Source organism: Furipterus horrens, unplaced genomic scaffold, assembly GCF_987537825.1.
Source record: "Furipterus horrens unplaced genomic scaffold, mFurHor1.1.pri manual_scaffold_9, whole genome shotgun sequence".
NCBI classification, from domain to species: Eukaryota; Metazoa; Chordata; class Mammalia; order Chiroptera; family Furipteridae; genus Furipterus; species Furipterus horrens.
In genome coordinates this window covers 96522446-96537297 of record NW_028327179.1, presented here as the reverse complement: position 1 = coordinate 96537297, position 14852 = coordinate 96522446, and the positions used below count along the sequence as shown (strand labels likewise).

General features: G+C 43.7%; 1 protein-coding gene across 1 annotated transcript; it reads right to left on the bottom strand.

Annotated features, from left to right (window-relative positions):
- Positions 1–2715: 2715 nt before the first annotated feature.
- LOC150002292 (olfactory receptor 2A5) lies at positions 2716–3648 on the bottom strand. The gene has a single exon (XM_090286842.1). It carries the CDS (start codon positions 3646–3648, stop codon positions 2716–2718), a length of 933 nt encoding a protein of 310 aa, XP_090142968.1.
- Between the last annotated feature and the right edge of the window lie 11204 nt (positions 3649–14852).

The window sequence follows — 14852 nt, the reverse complement described above, 5'->3', positions numbered from 1 at the left end:
ATGAGGTCACAGCTAGAAGGTCGTCATCTCCAAGCCAGAAGGAACCTCACTAGGAGACGAAGCTGCCTTGATCTTGGACTCTCTAGCCTCGAGAACTAAACAAAATAAAATCTGTTGCTTAAGTGATTTTTAACGTCATGTTCTGATGCACTTACACACAGTTCAAGCTAGTTCTAAACAGAAATCGACTTTTTAATGAAAATAATACATGAACATGATAGTAACTCAAATAACACTGAAATTCAACCCTTCTCCCCCCACTTCCCCTCTCCAGAGACAGCTTTTCCCTATGTTGATGTTACCCCATCATTCTGAACATCCTGCTGTGTTGTGCCATTTCCACAGGCGGCATTGTGTCATTCGAGCGCAGGGAGGAAGACGACCCTCCCTCTCACTGCTTTCCCCTCCTCTTCCTCTCCACCACGTCCTACTCATCTGGTTCATTTAGCTGTTCTTTGGTGACTTCCTGTCATTGGCTGCCTTTATTGATAAGGGAAGTGGTAGCACTGAGGCTAGAAGCTCTGGGTCTGCAGATGGACCACCTGGGCTGGAATCCTCGACCTTTAGCTTATGAGCCCCTAACCTTCCTGTGTCTCTGTGTCCCCCCCTGTGGACCAGGGAAGGGCAGTCCCTGTGCTCTGGGGCCGCTCATGATAATGCAAATCATCATGCATGTACAGCTGCTAGTGTCCAGCACACAGAAGCTCTCAAGTAGTATTAGCTATTGGTATTTCTTGTTTTATCAAGTTTCTCCCTCATCCCATGATTCTCTCCCTGCACAAGACTGTTCATGCCCCAACACTTCCTCTGGCTATCCTTTTCCTGGTACAACTCACTTCTGTCAAGAACGTGTTTGCGTTTGTTTCCGCTGGTGACATTTACATTTTGTCGTGACATTACAGCAAAGTACCTTGGTTTTAAATCCACACTAAGCTTGATACCAAAGTGTCTGTGTTTTACCCACAGACTGGCACTAAGGTTTGAAAACCAATACATTGCATTGACTAAGTCTGGCTCTGCTCTGGGAGAAGTGTGATAGGACTGTATTTTCCGCTTTGCAGCTATCAGCCTCCCTTGACGCTTGCTTCCTTTCACAATATTTTCTTACTCCTATAATATCTTGTGTATTCATCATCCTAATGGGCAATTGTCACCTACATGCAGCTCTGTCACCTGAACTCTGGGAAAGACAACTCTCCCTGGTAACTGACTCGCATGTATTCTACACAAACTCTTTCTAATCAGACGGTGCCGAATGAAATGGAATGAAACAAAGATTCTGATAGTTCTGTCTCTCATATAAAAACTTCGTATCATTCAACTTTGCTTTTTGCAGAAATAGATTCCCTAGGCTCAGATGCAGATGCTTTTGCAGATTAAATATCATCTGTAGATATTACACTCTATATCAGGGAGTGCATGATCCTTCCTGCATTTTCCTATAGAAGACGCTTACCCAAAGTGAGTATTCTATCTTGTTAGAGGTGCCCTCCTGTAGGAGCATATATTATGCGATTGTTAGCATATCATACACACAGCAGTAAGGGCGATGGGAATGACAGCGGAATTTAAGAGCTGATGAGAGAGAAGGATCCCCAACAGAACAGAAACCGGATGCTAGGCAGTGCTGGGAACTGGCTGTTGGAGTGTGTGGCTGTCAGCCCCTGAGCTTCCCACTACACGACTCTTGTCTCAGGGCCTGTGCCCTCTGTGACTTCCTGAGTGTGCTCCACATTCTGGACAGGACCCCATCTTAAAAGGACAGAACCTGATTAATACACATTCTTGATATTGGTACAGGAGAAACTTGGTTATTCTTGCCAACACAGTGAAGAACTACAGATCAGCAAGTCTGCTAGTGTGCAAGCTGGGTTTATTAGTGATATGTTCTCATGGAAGAGAACGGGCCTCGCCGAGGTGGGGGTGAAAGGCAGAGTTCAGGGCAGGGCAAGGTAAGGGCAGCAAGAGGCAAGGGCAAGGGGGGCAGGAGCTGGGGTGGCAAAAGCATCAGGTGCTTTGTCCCGAGGACTTGTACAGTTGACAGGATGGGGGTGAGGGAGTTACATATTGATTGAGTGGTAAAGGCGGTGCCAGCTTTCTCCCGGGGGCAAGGGGGATGAGCCTACCCGAACTTAGATACGTGTGGGAGCCTGTTAGCCCAAATCCTTATCTCACTCCAGACCCCATTTGTTTTTCTTGTTGTAAAGCAGATACAAGGTAGGAGGCAGTTAATTAAAGTTGGGGCAGTGACCCAAAGTTACATATGGGCTCTTCCTGTAAGCACTAGGAACTCCCTCATAAGACAGATAGTGACCAGAGATAGGCAATTAGTCAAAGTGTTGTGGGCTTCTTCTTTGGGCACTGTGGACCCCCTCCTCTTCCCTCTTCTAAACCTTGGGATGAAGACACAGTTTCAAAGGCTTTCCTTCCCAGGTAGTGGAAAGGACTCACAGAATTTCAAGGACTCCCCTTCTCCCATGTTAGCATGGTGTTTCCTGTGATGCTGGAACACCTGGCAGTATTATCAGACCAGCTTAGGACTGCTAGTTAGTGAGTGAGACATATGTCCCTCCTCCTCCCTGCCTTGGTTTACTATCTGTCCTACCTGACAATATCAGAAAGCTAAGACATGAGCGTTTTAAGTATTTATATTAACAGTCCCCCAAATGTCACAAAGGACAAATCCTCCACCTTCAAGACTCTCCCTGGCATCGCTCACATGATTCTCTGTTTCCACTTCACTTTCTGCAGGGCACCCTTGACCTCTGCGCTCCTCAGGCTGTAGATCAGCGGGTTCAGCATGGGGTTGAAGAGGCTGTAAAACAGGGAAAGGACCTTCTGCTGCTCCTCGGGATGGCGGGACTTGGGGGCCATGTACATGACAATTGCGCTGCCAAAGAAGAGCCCGACCACGCAGAGGTGGGAGGAGCAGGTGGAGAAGGCCTTCCTGCGGCCCTCCCTGGACCGGATCCTCAGGACGGCCACGAGGATGCGTGTGTAGGACACCAGCACCCAGCACAGGGGCCCCACTAGGATAAACACAGAAGCAGCAAAGATGACAAGCTGGTTCAGCCCTGTGTCAGCGCAGGCCAGCCTGAGGACGGACAGGATCTCACAGAAGAAGTGGTTGATTTCATGAGGTCCACAGAAGGGCAGCCTCAGGATGAGAACCACATGGACCAGAGCCAGGAGGGAGCCACTTGCCCAGGAGATGACAGCCAGGACCGTGCACAATCTCCAGCTCATGATGACAGAATAATGGAGGGGGTGGCAGATGGCCACGTACCGATCATAGGACATCATTACCAAGATGAGACACTCAGTGTGAGCAAAAGCCATGTATAAAAAGGTCTGTAGTATGCATGGGGCAAAGGATATCGTTTTCTTCTTGTTCAGAAGGTTTTCCAGCATCTTTGGGACATTGTTTGAAGCATATGAAATATCAACAATGGCCAGGTGGGAGAGGAAGAAGTACATGGGGGTGTGCAGTCGGGGGTCCAGCCAGATGAGCCCCAGGATGAGCCCGTTGCCCAGCAGGGTGAAGGCATAGAACAGGGAGAAGAGCCCAAACAGGAGCGACTGCAGCCTTGGGCCGAGCGGGAATCCCAGGAGGAGGAACTCTGTGACCCGTGTCTGATTTTGCATCATGCCCTGGTGCCAGCACCTGTGTGGGTCACTGCAGCATGCTGTGTGCTAAGGAGCAAAGGCAGAGCTGGATTAGTTATCAAGCAGAAGGAGGGGGTTTGTGGGGAACACTGTGTGTTGGCCCAGCTGGCCATCCTTGTCACTGTGTCAGTTTCTTACATCCACACTCAAGTAGAAATTCTACAGAATTCGGTTAACTTTGATTGCAAGAACCACATTTTCACCATGATAACGGCAGCCACAAAAGGAATGGTTTCCCAGAATGACTAGCCCTTCTATTTTTGAGAAAGGCCCACAGCTATATCCTCACACAGTTTTACTTCCTAATTTATTTCATTTTAAAATTCACCTTCCATTTGATTTGCTCTTACTATATAACATGTGCAGAGTACATTGCATGTGGCAGCTGCTCAGTAAATGATCACAGAGTAAATATACGAATGAATGAATCAGGGAACGAGATTTACAAATGCAATGCCAAAGAGCTCTGTTTTCCCCTGTGTCCACTAGGTTTAGGGCTTTAGTACTTTAGTAAATGTTCGCAGTAAGTTTTTTACTTCCTGATACTATGCAAGAAAACCTGGCTGTCTCCCTTCTGGGCACAAGCAGAACGACATCGCTAATCTGGTCGGCATTCAGAGAAGTGATTTATGGTACATGGTCAGGGCAAGCTGTTACCTCTGTAAGGAGTTAACAATATAATATTATCCCAGCCTGTTACAGGGCTTCTCCTCGGTTCTGAATAGATAACATTTCTGGGCCCCACTGCATTTGAATAGTGACCAATACGTTTGTTTGATGGATGGATGGATGGATGGATGGATGGATGGATACTTGGATAGAAGACATTACGTTAGGAGTAACATCCAAAGTATATGTCTTGGAATTCAATCAAGTTCTTTAACTCTTCTTTCATTTTCTCTGGCTGCCTTTATACCAGCCATATGGCCACAGGGGTACTGAAAGGGAAAACCTAAGATGTTCCATAGACGTGTACACCTGCTACCTGACAAATCATGATGAACAAGATGAGTCTCAATGGGCAGCTTATAACCCCAGATCTGCACATTCCAACCCTGTCTGAAGCCCAGAAAACTGCCTGCCCGCATCTTGACCCTGCATCTTCTACTCGATATGCTGATCTGGACCCCTTCCTTCCTGCAGACGCCAGCTTCCCTGACTTACCGCACTTTGCCAAGAGCCCTTTACTCACTGTGGCTCCAGCCTGGTCTTAGCTCAGAGATATTAGATATAGAGGAAATCGCACGGACAGGAGGAGAGAGTTTGCAGGTCGGAGCTGGAGGATCTGTTCCCTCCAACAATCTCAGAAAGAGGGACTTTGCAGGTGTAGGAGTTGTCCTTGTTCTCTTGACACAAGGACTGGGACTGCTCACTCTGAGCGCCGGCTCTGAAGGTCTTATGTGAGGCCATCTCCACCGAAACCCTCCTGGATTGTTCCTGACGGTCCCTGAGGGAGATGGCACAGGTCACAAAGGACACAGACACCATCTCTAGCTGGAGAATCAGAAGTGGTTTGTCTTTCTGTCTCCATTTCTCTTGGCCCTGGGGATGGATGTTCAGAACAAAAGGAGCTGGTATTATTGACTTAATACCCAGCGGGGTCCCTACATGGAACTTGTATAGTAATAAGGACAAACACACTCCTGGGGCCACAGTGCAAATTATAACCCCTAAGCCTTCGGATGGTGATGGGTTCCTGGATCTCAGCCTTGCCCCAGATGGAATTAGTGGGGCTTGGGAGAGGCAGATCATCATCCTTATGAAATAATGACTTCAAACACTGGCATTAATTTCTTTCTTCTTTTCTCCTAGACAATTCTCAGTTGGGTATTTGCCAATAAGAAAAACATTTTTATCAACCTTCCCACACTTTGGTTAGAAAGGTGCTGAGACTTTTCCACGGGGTACCTGAGACATTTGTATACAGTACTGGAAGTAAGAGAAGACGGAAACCAGAGGAAAGCTGGCCTTGAAGAGGTGTCTTGGGGTTTAGAAAACAGGGATCGTCAAACTCACATCTTTACTACGATACGAAGTTCAGTGAATGTTCCGATGTAATGATGCCTTGGCATGAGGTGTCAATTTCATATAACACAAAATATAAAAAGGGAATTTCTTGATAATGTTTCTGGTTGCCTCTCTTATGGGTCAGGCCGGTGTGTGTATATGTGTGTATTTATGTGCTTGCTCATTGGGCAGTTTTGGAGAGAAACATTCAAAACTCATTTACAAGAACACATTTCATTCTTTACTTTAGAAAGAAAGCAGTTTTTAACATGTATTCAGCATGGTTCTCTGGCAACAGGGAAGGAAAGAAAATACGCCTATGGTTTTTGATTCACATCCTAATAAATAATTCAAAACACACATGTGTCCATTGGCAAAATAAAGAAGCTCAAGGAATAATTATCCTAAAAATCTCTGAAGAAGTGATAAGAAAAGTTTAGAAGCCATGTACAGTGGTTTAAAAACTAACTGAAGCACTTTACTAGACAAGTTTATTGACTATCTAACTGGAGAATTAAATAAAATATTGTCAAGATGAATTTCAAAATCTACATAGTATCTCTCCATATATGAATACTTTATATCCATAATTATTTATATGTAGATATTTAATTTAACTGAGACATTCATGTATTAATTCACTTTACATTTATTGAGTATCTGCTATATGTGGGCATTGTCTTAGACGTAGAGGAGCAAACATTAATGAGATACTGTCTTGAACTTCAAGGACATTACAGTTTTCCCTGTAGAGTGAGCCATGCAAATCAACAATTTAGGAGCTGCGTTAGAAGTGTCCATAGTATACCATGGGACGAAGGGAAGGTATGCCAGACTATTCTGAAGGGGGTTGAGACAGGCCTCCCAGTGCATGGGACACTCAGACACTCTTCAGGAAGACATCGATGGATGGGACATGCCAGGCATACCTGAGGACATGAGAAGGGCACAGAAAAAGAATGACATTGGAAAGGGTGTTCACAGACACACTTCGGTACCATGCCATAGATATTGAACTGAATTTTAAATCAAGGGTAGAATGAAATGACTGAAAATGTGATCACAAAGATGACTCGTTGTTTAGTGTAGAGGACCGTTTAAAAGAATAAGGTTGGAGGCTGTGAGGCCAAGCTATCTGAAGATAATCACCACCCGCGTAAAGGCAGGAGCCATGGGGACAGGTAGGAGGGAGTGTACTTGCAACATGTAAAGGAGACTTTTGGTTATCAGTATTTCACGACTTTTTATGGCGGGGTGGGGAAACAAGGAGAGCTCAGATGTTTCCCTGGTTTCTAGCTTATGTGGCTATAAAGAGTGGGTTCAATCCCTTATGTGGACAATACTTGGGGAACAGTATCTGTGGCAGGGGGTGAAAAAGAGTATAGTTTTTAAGCTGACGGGTTTGATGGGCCTGTGGGATATATAGCTGCGTATGTCTGTTAAGCAATTAACTAAACTGTTTTAGAGTTCATTAGAGATATCGAGGCCGAAGATAAGGGTTTGGGAATCACATGCATTAGGGTGATGAAGTCAAAGTTAATGAAAATGGTCATTTAAGGAGAGCAGGTTCGGTGAGAAGACAAGAAGACAAGAACAGTAACGTATGAATGATCAATATTGAATAGAGGGACAGAGGAAGATCAATCTCCAAAAGAGAGCAAGAGGAGAGATGGGGAGCAAACCAGAAAAGATGAATGAAGGACATCGATGAGCTCTGCTTGTTATATGCTCTCCCAGGACACAAACGGAGATACTTTATTTAACCCTATAAGTAATTCTCAGTCTACTTTTTAGACTCCCTGGCTGGTTTGGCTCAGTGGATTGAGCGTCGGCCTGCGAGCTAAGTGTCGCTGGTTCGATCTTCCAGTCAGGGCACATCAGAGAAGGAAAACTCTGATTCCAAAAAACCTCCGCTGCCTTGCGGCATACCTCTTCAGGGGAAAGGCTAAAGGAGTAAACCCCGACAGAAAATCCGGAGCCGGAATCCCTAAGGCGGTTTGACGTTGTAGTCAACACCGGCAACTCCTGCGGCGCACCTGAAGCCAAGCTGTATTGACTCCGTCTTTCCCTTGGACCCTTCAGCTGCGAAGAGAGGGGGCGTCTGCTGCATGGGCAACAGCAGACCCTCCATATCACCCTGCCCAGGCTCTGTAGCTTCAGCTTCACTGGAAAGGACACTCCAGCGTCATTGCAAGATGTCGATTCAACACGGGAGGAGACAGATACCGTGTCACTCCAGAGTCGGACTGCACAACCATTCTCAGCGGTGCAGATAGACTCTTAAGAAGCTACACCATCGTCTCTCGAGACGGACGGCTGCCGACGACTTTTTAGACACAAGGAAATTCTGCAGAGCTACAGTATCATTAATATTACAGAAAAAAATAAAATAAAGCCAAAGTTATAGCGAGAGAGACATTATTACCCTTAAAAAGAAATATAGCACTTTTAGCTTCATTTTGCCTTTGCATTAACCTGTGCAAGTGTGACATTATGCAAGACGCATGGGATATTTTAATATACAAAGAACCAGCTGTTAAAGGTTAGCCAGAAATATCACACAAACAGGCAGCAACATCACTGTGAAAATGAAAAGTAGATCTTGCCTTACATAAAATGAGGACTTAGCCGGTAGACTATGATGCCAAGGATGGGCGGGCAGATGAGCAACGATTTCCAATATGCGACTTTTCAATACCGCACCCATGTCTGTCTGTGCCCTGGACACACATCTGTATTCCAGCAATGTGTCACCTGGCTCTGAATTGCTCAACACACTCAGAAAGGGCTGAAGATTGGGAAAGACATGGATTCCACACCTTCTCATTTTTTCTCCAATTAGCAGACAAAATTCAACATGGCCTCTCATAACTACAGGACCACAGTATAAACTCAAGGGGACAGACAAGGAGGAACATCTTTAAACACAGAAAAATCAGTATTATGTACTCAATGTGTTGATAAACATGGTTCTGAAGGACAAATTGTATGCCTGTTCATTTGTCAGTTTGTTTGTTTTTTAAGAAAACCATTATATTCTCCTCTTATCTTTCAACTGCTAAGCATCTTGTAGAGTCCTTAGGTGACAGAGAAGGGTTTCTCAAAGCCTGGTCCAAGGACCACCAGTGTGATGAGAGAACTTCGCTCTTTATAAGGAAACGAAAAGCACTTTGTAAATTCTGAAGCTCGAAGTAAATGTCAGGTACTGTTGTTGTCGTCTTTTTTTTTTTTTTTTTTTTTAATCTTTCATGCATGCAAGGAACCTTAGAGAACACGGTAACCAAAGGTGTTATTTTGAAGATGAGAATACTGAAGCTAGAAAAGGTATGACTGCTTAAGACTAAAGGCAGATTTAAGACAAGAACCCAAGCACCTCAAGTTCAGTGTACAGTAGTCCCTCTCTGTATCAAGAATCAGTGGGTAGGACATGTAGCCCTTCTCCTCCCTGCCTTGCTTGGCTAATGCACCCTACCTAACACATCCATATCAAGAAGGCTCATGCTATTACCATTGGTTAAGGTGGAGTAGCAGCCATAAATCTCAAGATTTTTAAAAAAATCCTTTTCCTCATCTCAACGACAACGTGCACAATATATAAAAATCCTGAAACACTTCTATATTAGTCAAAGACTAGTGATTTACCATTGATCAAGAGAATCAGGAGGGTTTCATGTTTTTATAACTAGAATGGGGACAAGTCAAAGGGAAATTTAGGAGGGCCAAGGACATGAAGGGCAAAGCAAGTTTTCCTTTAAGTGTCCTAGGTTGAGCTCTGAAGTGAAAGTCACATGATTTAATGGTTACCGATGCGGAATCATCCCCCACACAGAATCTTCAATATGCCCAATGCCAACTCATCCCCGTTGCTCAGGGCGGGTCAGGGATTTGAGATCCGATGCGCCCTGCTCCGGCTCCCACCTGAACAACAGCTAAGGATGGGCGGGAATTAACCGTGGCAGCGAATTCCTTACCCCTCAGTCCTCCTTCTATAAATTATTCTGAAATAAATTTTAAAACGTCCCACTTAAATTTGTGTACTTTGCTTGGTTGTATTCTCTATATGGACCTATGGGCTTTTTAAAAAGGTTTTATTTATTTATTATCTTTTGCGAGGGGGGAGGGAGGGAGAAAGAGAGAAAGAGAAACATCGATGTTAGAGAGAGACACAAAGGCATGTACAAAAATGTTTAGAGTTGCCATAGCAACAGTTACGTGACAGACGCTAGACATTCTGTATGGTTGTGTTCATGCGAAACTGCGGAACGGGCGATACTAATCTACAGCGACAGAAATCTACAGTGGCATGTCTGTGGTCGCTTTGGGCAGAGGGTGAAGAGGCATAATCCACTGTACAGGGTTATTAGGAGAATTTTTTAAATGAAGGGAATCATCTCTATCCTGACCATATTGATTTGTTCTAACTCATTGGAATTGTACTCTTAAAATAGGCACATTTAATTGCATATAAATAATACCTCAAAAAACTACTGGCTTAAAAACAAAATAATTTCATACTGATTGCTCCTATTCCAACCGTACCCCTCTGTGTACTTTTTACCCCTATTCTGTAGTTATTAGTACCTTATTCAATTGTCAGAAAGTGCTCGAAGTATTTGCTTATTTGTTCAATGCATCCAATGTCCCAACTCTGCAACCTCTATCCTTTGTTTGCATCCTGGGTGTTGCCGGTGCCTGTCCGTGGGTTCCTGCATCATCACCCACTAAACACCCAAGTAACTGGCCAACTGCTGACTTCTTCCAGGAAAAGAAGGTGGGGAAAATGGGACTAGCTAATCATTTAATTTTATAGTTATATTCTCTTCATTCATGTCTCCATTGAACCCTCTCTTTCCTTTTGGTTTTCATCTCTCATTGGAGAACCCGTATGTGGGGAATAGCACGGTCCGGCTGGCTGTTTTGTTGGGGTTCCCTGCCGTGTGAAAGTCTCTTGGATGATGAGCTATCCAACGACTTCATCAGCCTCTAGTCTGATTGTGAGCAGGAGGGGAAGAGTGGCCCCGACGGAGAGAATGGGGTACACAGAGAGTAACAAGGGCCGTGGTCTTCATCCTTCAGTGCTCAGACTGTCACTTACCATATTTCTCACTCCATAGACACGCAGTTTTTCCCCCCAAAACTGGGGAAAATGTCTGTGCGTCTTATGGAGCAAATATTGCGTCAAAGACCGTGATGTGTATTCCCTGACCTGGGGTTCCCAGAAAACTAGAAGGGCACTTGAACCTTAAAGTCTCTCCTCACTTGTTAATGACGGTGATGATGGTTCTTAATACCGCTGTTGACTGCTGTTCACTTTACATGGTTGAAATAGTATTCTGTTATATTTTATTAAATATTTTAGTACACCATTTGGTTCGGAATATTTTTTTTTCTTGTTTTCCTCTAAACCTAGGTGCATCTTATGGTCAGGTGCATGTTATAGTGTGAAAAATACAGTAATTCCTCTGTTTTCAGGACCAAGCCTCACTGGTTTCTCCTTGGTCTGGGATGCTAAAATCTTTAGTTTCTCCACAGAATGAGCCTCCTCCTGCTCCCGCCTAGGGTGTAGTGCTGACTGGCTGTGGGGGGTGGCGCCAAAGTCAGAGATCCAACCACTGTGACAATAGACTTTTGTCTTATCCCCTGTGTTCGCCCTTCTGTGTACCCCTCCACTGTGGCCCCCGACTTCATGTCTGGAGCCCCTGGGCTCTTAGACGGAACCTGCCTTACTTCCTATGCTTTTCTCCTTCTGCATGCGCATTAATTGGTAGCTTTTTCTCTAATAAGTTACGTATCATTCCTCCGCGTGCTTTCCATATTTAAAAAACATGCTTCAATCTCTCTTATTCACCAATAGCTCTGCTGCCATTCCATTTGCCCCTCTGGATTATTCCTTTTGTTCTATTGCCATTTCAATGGTATCTGGGAAGGGAGAAGAGATAAATGTGTACAATGTATTTTCCTCATGCTAAGAAACCCCTTATTATCACTAAAAACTGTATATTTCTATCAATTATTTCTTTACTCTGAAAGATTTCTCTGTCTCTAATATGAATTGAATTGAATTGATCTCAATTTTTACACAAGAAAATTGCCCTAGCCCATTCAGGAAAGTCTTTAGATTATTAGTAGCTTGCTGGCTTATTTTAGGGGTTAGGGATTTGAGAAATGGAGAATTATTTACCTTTACGTCATAACTAAAGACTATTCAAGTCCATCAGAGATATCCTGTCAATGCCTTTCCTGTCTGAACTGTCTGTAATAACTCTAATCCATCCCAGGTTCTTCTTCCATTTATCCCAACACTTTCTCTGGAATGTTTGATAGATGGTGAGTGTGAAAACCAATGCAAACATAAGGTCAAGGAACTCCAAAAAATGGGTCACTTCAGTAACCAATATCAGTCTGTTCCATTACTTAGCTTCATGGACCCTAACTTACTTCTATGAAAGAATCTGAATTAAATGTTTCTCATCGTGAGGCACTTGATCAATTGGTCCAGTTACAGATTCAGTCTGGCTTGTGAACGTGTAAGCCTATATCCACAGACTGTGTGCACTGATTTCCTGGGGCGAAGGTATGGATCTGGCAGGTAGCCTGAGTCTGGGGTCGGGGTTGGGGACAGTGTTTAGGCTCCTCACCGCAGATCTGGCCAGTGCTCAAGCTTGTAACTGACAGGACATCGCTGAGAGGCCCAAAGTCTGACCTCAAACATGAAACTAATTGAAGAGCCTCAACCTATCAGTGACCTGCTCAGTTCTTTTGGGCTACTCTCTCCTTCCCTTCCTCCCTCGCTCAGTGGCTGTGCATGAATCTAGAGAGATGGTAAATTGGCAGGTATTTGTACCTCTGAGCCTGCCCGGGGAAGTCACCTTTAGGGTTTCCCAGTTTTCTAGCCCTCGCTCCCCATTCCAAGAGCTCCTGTAACTTCACTTATTTCACTAAAGAACCTCAGGGCTTGGGAGCCATTGAGAGAACTCATTAAAAAACAGCTGGAAAGTTGCCTCAGGCATCTTGACAAAGATTTTTTTTTTTTAAAGTTCTTAATTGATCTCAAAGGAATAGAAACTATTTCAGGATCTAAAAAGTAAGTATCAGGGAAAAACAATCTCCTTGTGGGGTTCATTAAAACTTTGCCACTGTTAATCACATCAGGAGCGCTCTCTGCAGGCAGCTGCTCAAGGGACCATGGCGACACTTGGCCTTGGGGGGAAAAGTCCTGGTTGCTCAGCAGTGAGGCCCACAGTTAATGTTTATGGGGGGGTTGGAGACACTCTCCTTGGAGGCTGAGGCTCCAAGCCTCCTCTTGGTGGACTGAGCTCTTTTCCCATTCACACATTTATACAAATTGCAATGCATTCCAGGCATAATACTAAGACATGTATATAAATTATTTATTACCAATCATCAAAATAATATTTAAAAGTGCATATTTCTTGCCTTCCTGTTTATAAAAGAAGAAACTAGTTTCATCATGTTTAAAAACAACAACTCCTCATCCAAGGTCATATAAGGGATAGCGCCCAAATTTAAAACTGAGTCCAAGGCCTTTTATGTTTTTCAGCTGATAGAATTCAGCATGAATTCAAGCAAACTCTCTCTAGAGCTACTCATAGTCCCTAGTTCAGCTACCGAAACAACCATCCTGTTTATTTCTTCCATGATAACAGCAAGGAACACAAAAAAGGGTGATGTGAACTCCAGACAACGATACAAGCTAGGACTTCTTCAAATTAACATAAACTTCTCCTGCTGCTAGCACGTGTCTGTCCCAGTTGCTTTTAACCCCAGGTCTGAGTCACCATGTCCTTGTCATAGGCCACTTAGATGCCTTGATGGTGCACTAAGACAATAGAATCTTTCTCAATGTATAGATACCAAATTGACGCCAAATTACTCAACCCTTTCAGTTCTTCTGTAAGCCCTGATACCCAAGGCTTAGGGGAATGTTTGGGGTTCATAAACTACAGGGTTCTTCTCTCGCTATTGACCTTGATTTATTTTTAGTAGCCCAACATACAAAAAAAAATCTGTACATATACATCTTCTATCTCTTACTTTTAAAAATGATCCAACACAGACCAGTTACCTGGCGGAGGCCATCCAACGTCAACTGTTATTATTACTCTAAGACTTTTAGGGCCAGTGGCATCATCCCTGGTCATGTTCTACTTTGGGTTTTAGAAGACAGTGTCCTATTTGTGAAAAATAATCAAACAAATGCACAAACAAAAGAAACCCTATCATGAAGGATGAGCCCAATCGTTGGCTCCACCTCCCCCAGGCCAACAGCCTGGGGCCTCTCCCGCTAACATTGTCTCCTCAGCTTTCCCCATTTGCCCATCTCTCCTCTCATACGGAACTCCTCAGTTTAATTAAAATGTTTTCCAAGGGCTCTTTCCACATTTAAAGCTTCTGATAAGGTGATTTATCTTCAGCTGATTTTAAATTCAGGCATTTAAGCTAAGCTTAATAATTTTGTCATGCTGCTTTTTAAAGAATCAGACTCATGTGATTTTAAAAGAAAAAACAAAACAAAACAAAGAGGTACACTTCCTACCTCTTAATCACCTTCATTTCCCATCCTCTTCTCGCCCTCTGCCATTGCCACACGCTGAGCCCTGTGACCATCCACAACTTTGAAATTTTAAATAATCCTCTCACCAGCTTTCCCCACTCATTTAAGTCCACGTACCCTCGTTCTCTGAGCATATAGGAATCTCCACACTTTCCATTGTCCCCCCTTTTCTTCTATTAGTGTTCACTTCCCCTCTTAGCCTGCTTAGACTCCATGTTCTATCATTTTAACAGTGTTTTTAATAACTATCTCATCTTATTGTCCTTTCTGTGACTTCCTGGAAAATACACCATTCTTGGGTCAAGTCCATGGTCTTTTCATCTTTCACCTCACATTCAGGCTGTGAGCACTGCCAAAAAAAAAGTAGCATTACTAGAGAAGTAATTTCTAATATCTGTCCTAGAAAATTCAATGGTGGATAATGAACACTCACAAAAGAAATTTCTCCACATAATACATGATCACGGTAACCAAACATTTCTCCATGCATTTGTAAAGCATTAATGAAACTCTTTTCTCTATATAAATAAAAAACAAAAAACAAAGACGACTTTGCAAAGAATCAAGACTTTTCAGAGAATCACGAATTTAGGAAAGATATGTT